Source organism: Schistocerca americana, chromosome 1 (assembly GCF_021461395.2).
Source record: "Schistocerca americana isolate TAMUIC-IGC-003095 chromosome 1, iqSchAmer2.1, whole genome shotgun sequence".
NCBI lineage: Eukaryota > Metazoa > Arthropoda > Insecta > Orthoptera > Acrididae > Schistocerca > Schistocerca americana.
The window spans coordinates 1,043,224,862-1,043,239,548 of record NC_060119.1 but is presented as its reverse complement, the minus strand read 5'-3'; the positions used below and the strand labels follow the sequence as shown (position 1 = coordinate 1,043,239,548).

The 14,687-nt window shown below is 42.0% G+C and overlaps 1 protein-coding gene across 1 annotated transcript in view; it reads right to left on the bottom strand.

Moving 5' to 3' along the window:
• LOC124596169 (tyrosine kinase receptor Cad96Ca) overlaps positions 1 to 14,687 on the bottom strand; it is a 500,081-nt gene that overhangs the window by 61,264 nt on the left and 424,130 nt on the right. The window contains exon 7 of the mRNA XM_047135210.1: positions 4,231 to 4,383. Within this exon, the coding sequence (XP_046991166.1) occupies positions 4,231 to 4,383 (153 nt within the window). The remainder of the gene's footprint in view (positions 1 to 4,230; positions 4,384 to 14,687) is intronic.

Below are 14,687 nucleotides of genomic sequence, written 5' to 3'. Positions count from 1 at the left end.
TGGGTGGATATGTTGTACAGCATCAGCTATAGCGATAATTACTCTTGCACTGTCAGCCGCTCGCTTGGGAAGCATGGGTGGGGCCGTGAAGTCGAACTCCGGAAAAACTCCAAACAGCCAAGATCGCTAGTAAAGTATTTATTTAGACGACCGACTCCGGTAAAACTACGTTACCATCTTTGGATCTTCAACTTAACAATTCATACTAGTTGAAGGACCGAGAATGGTAACATAGTCTTACCGAAATTGGTCATGTAAATAAATACACGTTGAGCAAAAAGTCTGGCCCATATTATAAATTTATAACAGAATAACCGTTTGACATAATAAGTTACATTTGATGCCGTTACACACGTTAGTGTTACCAGTTTTTTTTTTTTTTTTCAAGACAACTTACGTTATTAAGCCTCAACTTGTGTTCCCTTGGTAGCTCGGAGAATGTAGAGGCGGTATTCCAGTTCCCGCCAGGTGTTTCTTAACATGTGTTCTGTCACAGTACCCACAGCAGCTTGTATCCTAGCCTTCAGTTCGTCGACGTCAGCAACTGGTGTGACGTAGACTCTGTCCTTGATATAGTCCCAGAAAAAAAGTCAGGTTTTTATGTTGGTAACGCGATGTAGCACTCTATATGAAAATCACTGACTGTGCTGTGTGCAGCCTGTGGCTGGATTTCATTGTTGTTTGCTATTGTAGTGTTGGGCAGTTGGCTGTGAACAGCGCGTAGCGTTGCGCAGTTGGAGGTGAGCCGCCAGCGGTGGTGGATGTGGGGAGAGAGATGGCGGAGTTTAGAGAGCGGATAATCTGGACGTGTGTCCATCACAGACAGTAAATTTGTAAGATTGGATATCATGGACTGATATATATCTTATGACTTTTGAACACTATTAAGGTAAATACATTGCTTGTTCTCTATCAAAATCTTTCATTTGCTAACTATGCCTATCAGTAGTTAGTGCCTTCAGTAGTTTGAATCTTTTATTTAGCTGGCAGCAGTGGCGCTCGCGTTATTGCAGTGGTTCGAGTAACGAAGATTTTTGTGAGGTAAGTGATTTGTGAAAGGTATAGTTTAATGTTAGTCAGGGCCATTCTCTTGTAGGGATTACTGAAATTCAGATTGCGTTGCGCTAAAAATATTGTGTGTCAGTTTATGCAGTCATTTATAATTTTTCTAAGGGGACGTTTCAAAGCTGATGTGGGTACTGTGAGAGACCACATGTTAAGAAAAACTTGGCGGGAACTGGAACATCGTCTCGACATTCTCCGAGGTACCAAGGGAGCACACTTTGAGGTTTATTAACGTAAGTAGTCTTAAAAAAAACTAGTATCACTAACCTATACAACGGCATCAGATGTAAATTATTACATCAAACAGTTATTCTGTAATAAACCGTTATAATCAGGGCAAGACTTTGTGATCACCCTGTACTTTACTAGTGATCTTCGGAGTTCAGTAGACTACAGATCGCACCCAGTCTGGCAATGTCAGAAACATATCACAGAGGGTTCCAAATGGCCGTGGCAGTCAATACAACAGTGTTACTAGAGCATCACCTGGGTGGCACACTATGTCCAGGCGACATGTTCGATGCTCAGCTAGATGAGTTCGAGAGGAGCTTCATCGTGGAGCTTCAGGAGATTGGATGACCGCATCATCGTATTGTGCACCACACCGGTCATATAGACACCAGCATTGCCCTTTGTTACGCGGCTATGGATACAGGAAGGTGCGAAAGCACGACGTCTGGAGTCTGGACATCCGACACGCACCTCAAGGCTCTAAGCACTATGGGACTTAACATCTGAGGTCCCCTAGACTTTATTGTTGTTGTGGTCTTCAGTCCAGAGACTGGTTTGATGCAGCTCTCCATGCTACTCTATCCTGTACAAGCTTCTTCATCTCCCAGTACCTACTGCAACCTACATCCGTCTGAATCTGCTTAGTGTATTCATCTCTTGGTCTCCCTCTACGATTTTTACCCTCCACACTTCCCTCCAACGCTAAATTTGTGATCCCTTGATGCCTCAGAACATGTCCTACCAACCGATCCCTTCTTCTGGTCAAGTTGTGCCACAAACTTCTCTTCTCCCCAATCCTATTCAATACCTCCTCATTAGTTACGTGATCTACCCACCTTATCTTCAGCATTCTTCTGTAGCACCACATTTCGAAAGCTTCTATTCTCTTCTTGTCCAAACTAGTTATCGTCCATGTTTCGCTTCCATACATGGCTACACTCCATACAAATACTTTCAGAAACGACTTCCTGACACTTAAATCTATTCTCGATGTTAACAAATTTCTCTTCTTCAGAAATGATTTCCTTGCCATTGCCAGTCTACATTTCATATCCTCTCTACTTCGACCATCATCAGTTATTTTACTCCCTAAATAGCAAAACTCCTTTACTACTTTAAGTGTCTCATTTCCTAATCTAATTCCGTCAGCATCACCCCACTTAATTCGACCACATTCCATAATCCTCGTTTTGCTTTTGTTGATGTTCCTCTTATATCCTCCTTTCAAGACACTGTCCATTCCGTTCAACTGCTCTTCCAAGTCCTTTGCTGTCTCTGACAGAATTACAATGTCATCGGCAAACCTCAAAGTTTTTACTTCTTCTCCATGAATTTTAATACCTACTCCGAATTTTTGTTTTGTTTCCTTTACTGCTTGCTCAATATACAGATTGAATAACATCGGGGAGAGGCTACAACCCTGTCTCACTCCTTTCCCAACCACTGCTTCCCTTTCATGCCCCTCGACTCTTATAACTGCCATCTGGTCTCTGTACAAATTGTAAATAGCCTTTCGCTCCCTGTATTTTACCCCTGCCACCTTCAGAATTTGAAAGAGAGTATTCCAGTTAACATTGTCAAAAGCTTTTTCTAAGTCTACAAATGCTAGAAACGTAGGTTTGCCTTTTCTTTCTTCTAAGATAAGTCGTAAGGTTAGTATTGCCTCACGTGGTCCAACATTTCTACGGAATCCAAACTGAACTTCCCCGAGGTCCGCTTCTACCAGTTTTTCCATTCGTCTGTAAAAAATTCGCGTTAGTATTTTGCAGCCGTGACTTATTAATCTGATAGTTCGGTAATTTTCACACCTGTCTTCTTGAAGTCTGAGGGTATTTGCAGCTGCTACTTAAACCGAACTAACCTAAGGACATCAGACACATCCATGCCCGAGGCAGGATTCGAACCTGCAACCGTAGGAGCAGCGCGGTTCCGGGCTGAAGCGCCTAGAACCGTTCTGTCACAGCGGCCGGCGCACCTCAAGGAGCAAGGACCGACGGATTGTGTGCCATACGCAAACAGATCCAACGGCAACCTTAATAACCACTCAGTAGGCTGCCTCGCCATTTGTGCAACATCCCATAAGTCATCGTATCATTACTAGGCTGTTATGTGAAGCGAAGGACGCCGCATCGCCTGGTGTCGGCAACGATGGACATGAGGCCCTGCAGACTGGCAGAGGATTATGTTTAGTGACGAGTCCTGCTTCTAGCTTAGAGGCAATGATCACTGGGCACGTGTCTAGAGGTGCGGTGAAGAGCGTCGCAAACGATAGTTTGTGGTTTCCCAGCAGACGTTTCGCCAGTCTAGTGTTATGGTGTGGAGAGCGATATCCTGTGGTGCTCCGTGACGGCCGCCCTGTACTTGGAGGCGGTACTGAAACTGATGCCTCTGTCATTCCCAGTGCCCACTTCCATGCCCTATTCCTGGACAACACTCGTCCTCATACTGGTACCACCACCCGAGAGTGGCTTGCAGCCATGGCCAGCCGCATGGCCTGGTCTCTCTCCCATCGAGAATGTGTCATCAGGATCTGATTTCCACCCACTAGTCTGTGGGATCTGAGAGCTGACGTGCAAGCGACGTGGGATGAGTATCGCAGGACCACGTCTGAGACATGCCGTGGGGTCTGAATTATCACATCCACAACCAAGGAGGCCCGACACCATCTGACACGTATGTTTTGTGGTCGTGTAGCGCAATACATGTTGGTCCTTCAAAGCTGAAAGTGTAAATCATTTCGTACCATCTACCAACCTGCCAATAATGATCGCAATCTGCCTTGTCCATCTGAGTGCAGTTCTTTTAATGTAATATAGACGAACTTCAGCAGCTGACATCATGTAGTAATAACGCCAGTACGAAAGCATTCAAACTGTGCGGTAAACCACACAAGACACACTCTAGGACTGAGGTAGAACGCAGCACACTGCTCACCTTTCTCCGTGCAACAGCCGAGCAGCCGCACGACGTTAGGGTGTGGCTCCAGCATCTTCATCACCTGCAGCTCCTGGACCAGGTCCGCTCGTTCCTTCTCCGTCGCATTCTCCTTCAGCGTCTTCACTGCCACCACAGTGGGGCCTTCACGACCTGCAAGGAAATGTTAAAAAGAAGTTTAGGGTTTAACATCCGATCCACGACGACGGTATTAAAGATTGAGCACAAAACAAGATTGCGAGCGGATGGGGATGATAATTCGTTTTTTCTTTCTCCAGAGGGACATTCTGGCGTTGGACATACACGACTTAGGGTAACCAAAGTGTATGACACACAGCAGCTTAATAGAATTCCCAGATGCATTTGCGAGCCGAAACATAATGACCACCTGCTTAACAGCCTGTTTGCCCGTCTTTAGAACGAAATGCATCACTGATTCTGCTTATCAGGGATCCGACGGTTTGTTGGTAGGATGTGAAGGTATGTGGCATTAGATGTCTACGCACATATCACGTAATGTGCCAAAAATAATCAGCCGCTGATTTGTTTACGCAGTGATGGCTCCAGGTAGTGACCCAGATGGGTTCCATAGGATCTAGATCAGGCGAATTTGGTTTTCGAGACATAACCCTCCTCAAATCACTGTACCACGTTTCTGGCTCCGAGACACGGACAATTATACTGCTGGAAGCGACATCGCATGAAGGGATTGCAGGTAATTCGCATCTGTCAGCGTGTCTTCGATTACTACCATGTAAGCACAGGAGAATGTCTCCCATAGCATAATACTTCTCCCACCCGAAGATCCGACACATTTCCATAGATCGATGGTCGAATGCCCATGGTCCTCCACCCACTGTAATCGTAACTGACGATATTATTGGGTCAACATGTGAACACGTGGGGCGGTCTGTTATGGAGCTCCTTGTTCAACAATGTACGACCTACGGTGTGTTCTGAAACACTTGTGCGTGAACCAGCTTTGTGCTCTTTCGGCAGAAATGCCACAGATTACAATCTATCCTACTTTACACAGGAGAGGAGCCTCGGAACCCCACGATCTGTGAAGAGTCGTGGACTTCCAACCATTTAGTGCCTAGTGATAGTTTCACTGTCTTTCTACTTCCTTCCGTAGGTGTTACTCCAGAAGCACATTCGACCAACTTCGCCGTTTTCGAGATACTCGTTCCCAGGTTCTGCGTAATAATAATCTGTCTTCGTCGAGGTCGCTTATCTCTATGGATTTTCCCGTTTGCAGCCCATATCTGCGCTGGAGTGATCCCCCGTCGTTCACATACTTTCGCTATCGCGTCCCGTGCTCGCAACGCCAGCAGGTGGCATCCAACGCAGCGGTGGGGAGTGGCTGTAATGTTTTGGCTTGTCAGTACGGGTTATAAATGCGTAAGTGTGTGTGGAGTAAGTCTGTTACTCCTTCACGCTGAAAAGGATGGACGGATTTGGATGAACTTGCTATGGAAAAGCTTACACCTTGAATTAACAGATGGGCTACCTTTTATTCCGGGGAAAAAAAAAAGATTTTACGTTGTAACGATCGACGTGACTACTTTTCCAGTGGGATGGGTAACGTGACTCAAGTAATCCACGAACGTGAACTAGCAAATAAATGCATTAAGTTTACCGTAGAGATTAGTTTGTAACTGTTTCGACATTTGAAATAAGTACATACATAAGTATAGGACAGCAGAAGCATTCCTATGGAATAAAACCATCACTAAGCTCTGCAACAATGTAACGTATGCGCATGAAAATATTTCGCAGTACATAGAATGTTTTGGAAGTGCATTGGATTGTGATATTATCGTAATACTTGAATACTGACTTATTTTTTCTCTTTGCATTTCAATTTGCCTCGTTGCACTAAGATCGTGTGACGGCACTAGGTTATGCATCACAGAGTGACGGCACCAGGTTATGCGAGCCACTGTCATCATCGGCAGGGCCAAAGGAGAGACGGTATTGAGACGTAGAATTCCTGATATCCCAGCTCAAACGCTTGCAGTTGTCTCTGAAAATGGCGTTCTCGATCACTATAAATGTTAAGGACAAACGTTAAAAGTATCGGGTATTCATCTGGCCACACCATGTTTTTCGCACGGTCAACGACTCTACGTCATCCAGTTCACGTGGCGTATGTTGTTAAGGGCAACAGATGTTCAGCAAACGTGGAATTGTACACGTTTATCCCATTTTTACCTAGCATGTGTTCTTTACATCTTACCTTGATGGGTCTACCTGTCTGTCCAACGTAATAGTTGGGGCAGTCGTTACAAGTAATTTTGCAAACTCCGGATTTAATGCCGAGCTCTTCCCGTGCCCCAATAGTACGAACCACTCTCTGTTTTAAGCTATTGTTTACGGAAAAGGCAACTCTGTAACCGTATTAACCGTATTGCTTCAGAAGAAGTCTCCTTTTCTTATATGATACGTTCCCCAAAAATGGAATAGAAATAAAGTTATTGCCCTCATCACCCTGTTACCTCCTAAGGATGAACATTTTACAGCAGTTTTTTTCCTACAAATTTGGTCAATAAACATAGGGTCGTATCCATTGTTAGTAGCTATGGATTTTACTAAAGATATTTCTTTTTCTAAACAATCCTGTTCTAAAGGTGTGCTCACGGCAAGATGAACTGCAGAGTGAAAGACGGCAATTTTCTGTGTTTGTGGAAGACTAGAATCTGCTGGGAAATATTATCAGAAAAAGTATTTTTACGAAAACTGTCGAAGCTAATGGGGTCGTCAAATAACTTAAGCTTCAAATCAAGAAAATTGAGTTCTCTCTCATCGTTTTGCATCTCTTTTGAGAAATTCATTTTTTCGTGAAAACTGTTAAAAACATGAAGCATTAGTTGCAGGTCTTGGTCACTCCCTTTAAATATTATGCTATCAACGTAATGAGCATAGAAAGAAATCTTATTACCCAACACAGGATTATTTTTGAAAAAATTTCCTTCTAAAGCATTCCACTGCAAGGACGTGATTTTAGTAAGTGACTAAAAGTTTTTGTGCTGGTAACACTCTGGTAATTTCATCGTTACTTAAAGCTGTAAGTGTTTATTTTTTTCTTCTATCTTAGTTATGTTGCTAAGTTTTTTCTTAATGAAGGTGTCTTCCTGTTCAGGTGTACTTTTGCTTCTGATGAAGGTATATTTAGATGTACCGAAACCGTGGTCAAGGATTTCAATAAATCTTTATCCTGCAACTGTTAGGCTATCATCATTTACCATGAAGATTTTTAACAGCTGCTGCGTCAGCCATGTTTAAAATTTTGAAATATGCACCTGCCCAGGTTTCAAAGGCTGTTTCGAAATATATGGACATCTCAGTTAAAATCTGGAAAACAGGTATGGCTATTGACTTCACTAAACAGTGTGATAGACGCCAGTTGACACCGAATTACGTGAAGGTCTTTATCAATGTGAAAAAGTGCAACAAGGTTCCGTCTACTAAAGCAAAATTGGTACAACAAATTACGAGTGACAGAATCAGTGACCTTTATAAGAAGAAAGATAAATGAAGAAGCTTACTCTTTCTATCTCTTGATAACTAGAACTTTTACAGATTATTTTAACTTTCATGTGGATAGTTCCGTTTTGTTCGGACTGAGAGTATCAGATTCTTAAAAACCCTAATTTTAAAAAAAATGAGAAACGGAGAAAGAAACAAACAAACATGGCGACAATGTTCGCTACCCCCAGTTTTTCGATGCAGACCATGCCATCACAAAGCAGGTGACCCAACAGCGAACGCCCGTTTCAAAGACGTTTCCCCCACAGGGCCCAGGTATCTCACCGGACAATGCGCGGCAATACGCATGCTTCAAGTGCAAGAAGCGAATGGATTAGCATATGAACTTGAAATTGGAGGCAACAACCAGAAGTGGCTGAATGTATATGGGAAGTGTGATTCTTGAGTTATTTTGATTATATGGGAAGTATTCAGCATAAGCCTCTTTTCTTGTGCCTCAACACACACGCGACGTTTCCCAGCATAGCGCAAGAACTTCTCTGTAGTAAACTGCTCGTCCGATAAAGAGTTGATAGTTTTTCATATAACCTCTCACAGTGCAAGGACATAGCTCAAGACTGAAAAAAAAAGTGGGCACCAACACGACTTGATATATAGTTCCTAGTAATTTCTTTCTTTTGCTCGCTTTATTATACAGTCTCTTACCTGAAAATAACGATTCTATCGACATCTGCTTGCCGGCGATCATTTGTTACTGTCAAACTCTCGCACAGGGAGAACAGTATGTTCACCAAGTCGAGACAAAAACGTATCCAAAGCTGAATATTCTCTTTGGTCACTCTAAATGTGAAACAGCTTATCTACAGCGGCGTTGGCGATATTTCGACCACAATAACACAACTCTTACTTTGTCGGCTCTAGTCGCGTAGGCCGGCCGCGGTGGTCTAGCGGTTCTGGCGCTGCAGTCCGGAACCGCGGGACTGCTACGGTCGCAGGTTCGAATCCTGCCTCGGGCATGGGTGTGTGTGATGTCCTTAGGTTAGTTAGGTTTAAGTAGTTCTAAGTTCTAGGGGATTTATGACCTAAGATGATGAGTCCCATAGTGCTCAGAGCCATTTGAACCATTTGAATCTAGTCGCGTACTGACACTTATCTATAGATGATAAGCGCAGGATACTGGAATTTAATTTTCCCCAATTTTTCGATTGCAAAGTTTAGAAGATTTACTGCGTAATCACTACATTCTCGAGCAAAGTTAAGTGTGGGATATAAGAACTTGATAGACAATAGAAGACTCCTAGGAAAGATCCCTGCAGATGAGTTGAAACATCAAGGATTGGAGAAGTTTGAGGAATATGACGCGAACAATTCAGAACATTTTGCCATCCATTTAGGATTTAGTTTCGCGTGTAAATGACTCAATTTTATAGCAATGATTTTATCTTGAAACTCTTCCACTGGTCCGTGTTTGCATACAAAAGCAACAATATCGAAGTGTCGGTCCGCTTTGAAGCAAAACACTTCTGTTATTTGCTTATTTATCTATTTATTTATTTATTCCCAAAATATTTTGAGTGACGGGTATCACTATCATAAGTGGGTTCTTTGGTTCTAAAACATGCAGAAATAACATACCTATAAAACATTATTACATGTGTATCGTTGGTTCCAAATATGGTTTTCTGTGAACAATTTCATAATACCTTTTTTACTATACGTCACTTTTTTTAAAAAAAATTTTTTTATTTTTTGGTCCCGGCATACATCATATCATCTGTAATTGTTTGAGTGGCTGTTAAGAAACAAATACAAAAACATGAACTTACGTATGTCAGCGTTATACAGTTGGGACTGGGGTAGTGTTGTGGATACAGTTTTGATGTGTACGAGGTGGTTACGTAGTTTGTTATGTACTCAAGTTCGTTGGACGGCTTGCAGCTACTTTTAACACATAAAAAAATAACTTTCGTACCTTGTTCGATATCCAGAACATTAAGCCGTCTCGCTGCTCACATGTATCGCGATAAATGTATCACATATTGCGAGGTTATGAAACTTGTAGCGGCTTTTCTGACGACTTCTGTTCCTTATTTATGTCACTTTGTGTGATAAGAGAGTGTTAGTTCTTTTACAGCGGTAAAGAGTGCGCTGTTGCAACACGCACAGACATAAATAAGGAACAAAAGTCGTCAAACTCCCGCTACAATTTTCAAACCCTTCTCGCAATATGCGACACATTTATCGCGACACGCGCGAACAGCAAGATGGCGTTATGTTTTGGGTTACGAACAAGGTGCGAAAGTTATGATTTTGTGTGTCTTAAAGTATCTGCAAGCCGTCTAACGAATGTGAGTACATGACAAACTACGTAACAACCTACTACACATCGAAACTGTATCCACGACACTACCGTAATCCCGATTGTATAACGCTGGCATTCATAAATTCACATTCTTGTATTTGTTTACTAACACTAACAGATGCATGCTGAGAAAAAACGGCCACAAAAAACATACAAATGTAAAAAAATCGTAAAACCATTCTGTGGCGTACATTAAATAAGGTATTACGAAATCGTTCACGGAAAACAATATATTGAATCAAATAGTACACATATAATTATGTTTACAATGTTTTTAAGTATGTTATTTCTGCATGTTCTAGAATCAAAGAACCCACTGACGACGGTGATATTTGTTGCTGAAACTACTCTTAGACTAAATAAATAAATAACAAAAGTGTTTTGCATCAAGGTGGACCCACAATCCCATATTCTTGACTCAGTTATATCAGAAAAAAATTCTATTTAATGCAGCAAATCTACAGAGAACAGTTATTGATTCAAACTTTAATTACGAAGAGGAAAACTTCATTCACAAGTTTCTTCGTTCTGAAAAACACCGTCGACCCTTCTATGACTCCATGTACATCAATAAACGAAAAAGAAATAGTTTTGCGAAACAATTTGTGAAATTGTGTACTCAAAATCGAACGTGCAACAAATTTTAAAGAGTATCAGTCCAAGCAGGGAACTAGAGATTTGTGGTAATCTTAAAACCATTAATACAATATGATCACGTCTTAATAAAGCACAATGAAGAATACCTGAAACAGGATTTTGGGGATCACAGAGGTGTTTCGTTAAGAGTGTGCGAAATGTCTTTCAGAAAAGCCGTGTAATTCTGTGGCAGATAATTGAGCAAAAAATATTACTGTACGTAGAATGAATGACAGCTTTTCACTCCAATTACAGTAACGGTTCTAATCTGCGGAAAATAACAACATACTTCACCAGGCTGTCAAAGGCTGGATAGAGTCCAGAAAGACGCCCGTCTCCGTACGGACAATTTAACAGCTTTGTCGGGTCAGGGCACTAGTAATTGGCTGAAGAAATGGAGCACAAAATTGCTGAGTGGTCTGTTCCGTCATCAAAGCATACTTCATATGCAAAGTAACTTTCCTATAGCGAAACAGTCAATAAATCAGCCATCCACGCTGCTACGGCAATAGAGTCAGCGGGTCGCGAAATTTCCGATTCTCCAGTGCAGAACGACCTGCGGCGGACAATATGATGCACGCGGAAACAATATAGACGATCTTTTCGTGTCCGTTTTAACAGTCTGCACGAGAAAGAGTACACAAAATCTGCGACTGACGAAACTGTCCATCATTTCTTCGTGTGGGAGAAAATAGCTGAATATTCGTGAAAGAAATCTTGAACGTTTCCCAATTCGACTGTTCTTGACAAGTATACAGTTGGCACTGTTTCAAATAGTGCAGTTAATGACATAACTTCATGGCTTGTAAGAAATCAGCTAACGCTGAATCACATTAAGACTCACTTTTTGCAGTTTCTAATTCACAATTCAACAAAACCCGACGTTTTAATTACACAGAAAGGGCTTATGATTAGTGAAGCTCAACAGTAATCTACTTTGCTTATCTTCATTCGCTTATGACGTATGGTATTATATTTTGGGGTAACTCTTCCCATTTTCAAAGGATATTTTTGGCTCAGAAACGGGCGGTTCGGGCAATAAGTAAGTTCGCGAATTTCTTGTCGACTTCTGTTCATTGGTCTGGATATTCTGACATTGGTCTCTTAATATATGTATTCTTTACTGTCGTTTCTTATTAAAATTATTAGCTAATCCCAAAGAATTAGCAGCTTTCACTCAGTTAATGCTAGGCAGAAATCGAATCTGCATTTGGACCGCACTTCCTGAGTCTTGCGCAGAAAGGTGTGCCGTATACTGCTGCATCCGTTTTCAGGAAGCGAAGATCAAAGCAGTGATTCAAGCGCTTTCAAATCGAAACTGAAGTTTCCTCATCGGTCATTCCTATTCTGTTGAGGAGTTCCTTGAAAAACTAAGCTTGTTCCTGTGTTATATTGTTGATTGCGTTTACATAAACGTATGGCATGTCTTTTTTTGGATTCATGAACATTTTAGTTTACCTGTTATTAAGTTTAGTTGTAATTTCATGTGCTGTCAAGTTCTATGACCTTGGAGATTTGTTACTCAGTTTGGTCCTACGGAACTAGACGTGTAAAACAAAATAAAAAATACCTCTTGAACCATCGGCCAATTTCTGCTTTACAGGTCATTTTCAAACGTAGTCTACAAACAAATAGAACGGAGATATTTGGTTAGTACCTAAATTCGTAACGTTTTTCCATCACAACAGATACACATAACACAAGCATTAGTCTTCAATAATATATTCCCCTTCCCTACTTACAACAGTCTGAAAACTCTGACTTAACTTTTCGATTCTGCGATTGTGTAGATCACGTGGTTCTGAGGCAACCATCTCGTCGACCAATGTTCGTAGCGCATTTTCATCCGGAAAGGACGTTCCTTGTAGGTTGTTCAGTAGGGAGCGGAAAAGGTGAAAACCTTAGGCTGCAAGATCAGGTGAATAACGTGGGCGCGGAATGACTTCCCAAGCCAAATCGCGTATAGTGTTTGTCGGTAGTCTAGCAGAATACAGGCGAACGTTATCGTGGAGTATCATCTCTTCCTGGTTGTTGCTCTTCGATTGCGTCTGCGATACGTCTCAGTTGTTCACAATAAATGTCAGCAGTGATGATTACAAATCGGGGAAGCAATTCGTAGTACAGCATACGGTCTTTGTTCCACCAAATGCCTAACATTTTGTTTGTGGATGCGCGCAAGTCTTTGCACGGGCAGTTGCCGCTTTGTTTCTGCTCAGCATTCCATTATTTTACTTGCGTTAGCACAGAGAGAGAATTTCTTATCGCCAGAAACGGTACAGGATAGGAATGGTCGGTGTTGTTCACTAGGCAATTGATGATAAGCAAGCAGAGCTGCACGTATGGCCAGCAGCTGACTTTCGTGATTTTGGATCAGAGCATGCCGTATCCATACACGAGATTTTTGAACCCTCAGTGTATTCTTTCCACCTACCCTCTCTCCCCTCTGCATTTAACAGTGGAATTCCCGTTGCTCTCACGATGCTACCACTCTCGCTTTTAATTGCACCGAAGGTTGTTTTGACTTTGCTATATGCTGAGTCAGTCAGTCCTTCCGGCAATCATTTTTTTTTTTTTCGATTTATTCACTTTTTCATGCAGCCATTTCGTCTTAGCTTCCCTGCACTTCCTATTTATTACATTCCTCATTACTGCACGCAGTAAGCTTTCTGATTTTAATTCTGGTGCTTGCATGTTATGTGCTCGCTTGCTGATAGGCTGTATCTGCCGTTTTATAATAGAATAATTGTACAATAGATCGACAGCTGTAATTACATGGATCAAATGGCTCTGAGCACTATGGGACTTAACATCTGAGGTCATCAGTCCCCTAGAACTTAGAACTACTTAAACCTAACTAACCTAAGGACATCATACACATCCATGCCCGAGGCAGGATTCGAACCTGCGACCGCAGCGGTCGCGCGGTTCCATACTGAAGCGCCTAGAGCCGCTAGGCGACCAAGGCCGGCACTGTAATTATAGTTTGTCTGTCCGTTGTAAAATAATACTTTTGGTATTTCAGTAATATACAGTGGTGGTATCACGTTGGTGCATAAGTTCGTAGCGTTTTTGCTTTGCAAGTTGGTATTCCTGTTGCTACTGGTTTATTCGTCGATTGTCATCTTTTATTTATAGTCCACTGTCGCTATTTGAGTTTACATATCATCATTTTGTCATTTGGAGATAGTTAGTGGATATGCAGGAGTATCACGATGGTGGGACGATCGCAATTCATATTTGCCAGTTCTCGAGTACACTGACAGGGATCAACGTGTATTAATGCGTTTAAAACGATTCTCATCAAACCCGTAACGTCTTCCTGAGTCTGTCGAGTCACTAGTGTTGAAACGATCCTCCTTAAAACGAGAAGAACATGTTCTTGCCGTGCTCTGTTCAATGGCATTTGCCCCATACATGGCGCAAATATATCTCGCTGCTTCAGCAGTTGTCACTCCTCTGCTGAACTGAAAAAGAAAAAAAAAATGTTCCGATTTCTCCACTTGGCACCCCATTTTCTAACGTCCACATACCCACTATCTACCCCAGACGACAAAATGACGATATGTAAACTCAAATAGCGACAGTGGACTATAAATAAAAAATGACAGTCGACTAATAAACCCGTAGCAACCGGGATACCAACTTGCAAAGCAAAAACGCTACGAACTTATCCACCAACCTGTTACCATCATTGTACGTTTGTTTTCACCTGCCTCGAGACGGCTGGGTGTTTGTGTTGTCCTCATCATTTCATCATTATTCATGAACGTGGCGAGACTGGGATGAGCAGACATTGGGAACTTGTACGGGCGCTGATAACCTCGAAGTTGAGCGCCCCGCAAACCAATCATCATCATTATCATCATCATCATCATCATCATCATCGTATGTTTGGCTTACTAACCTACAAAGAGTATTATTTTACAACGGACAACCTTAAATTGTATTTACAGCTGTCGATCTACTGTAC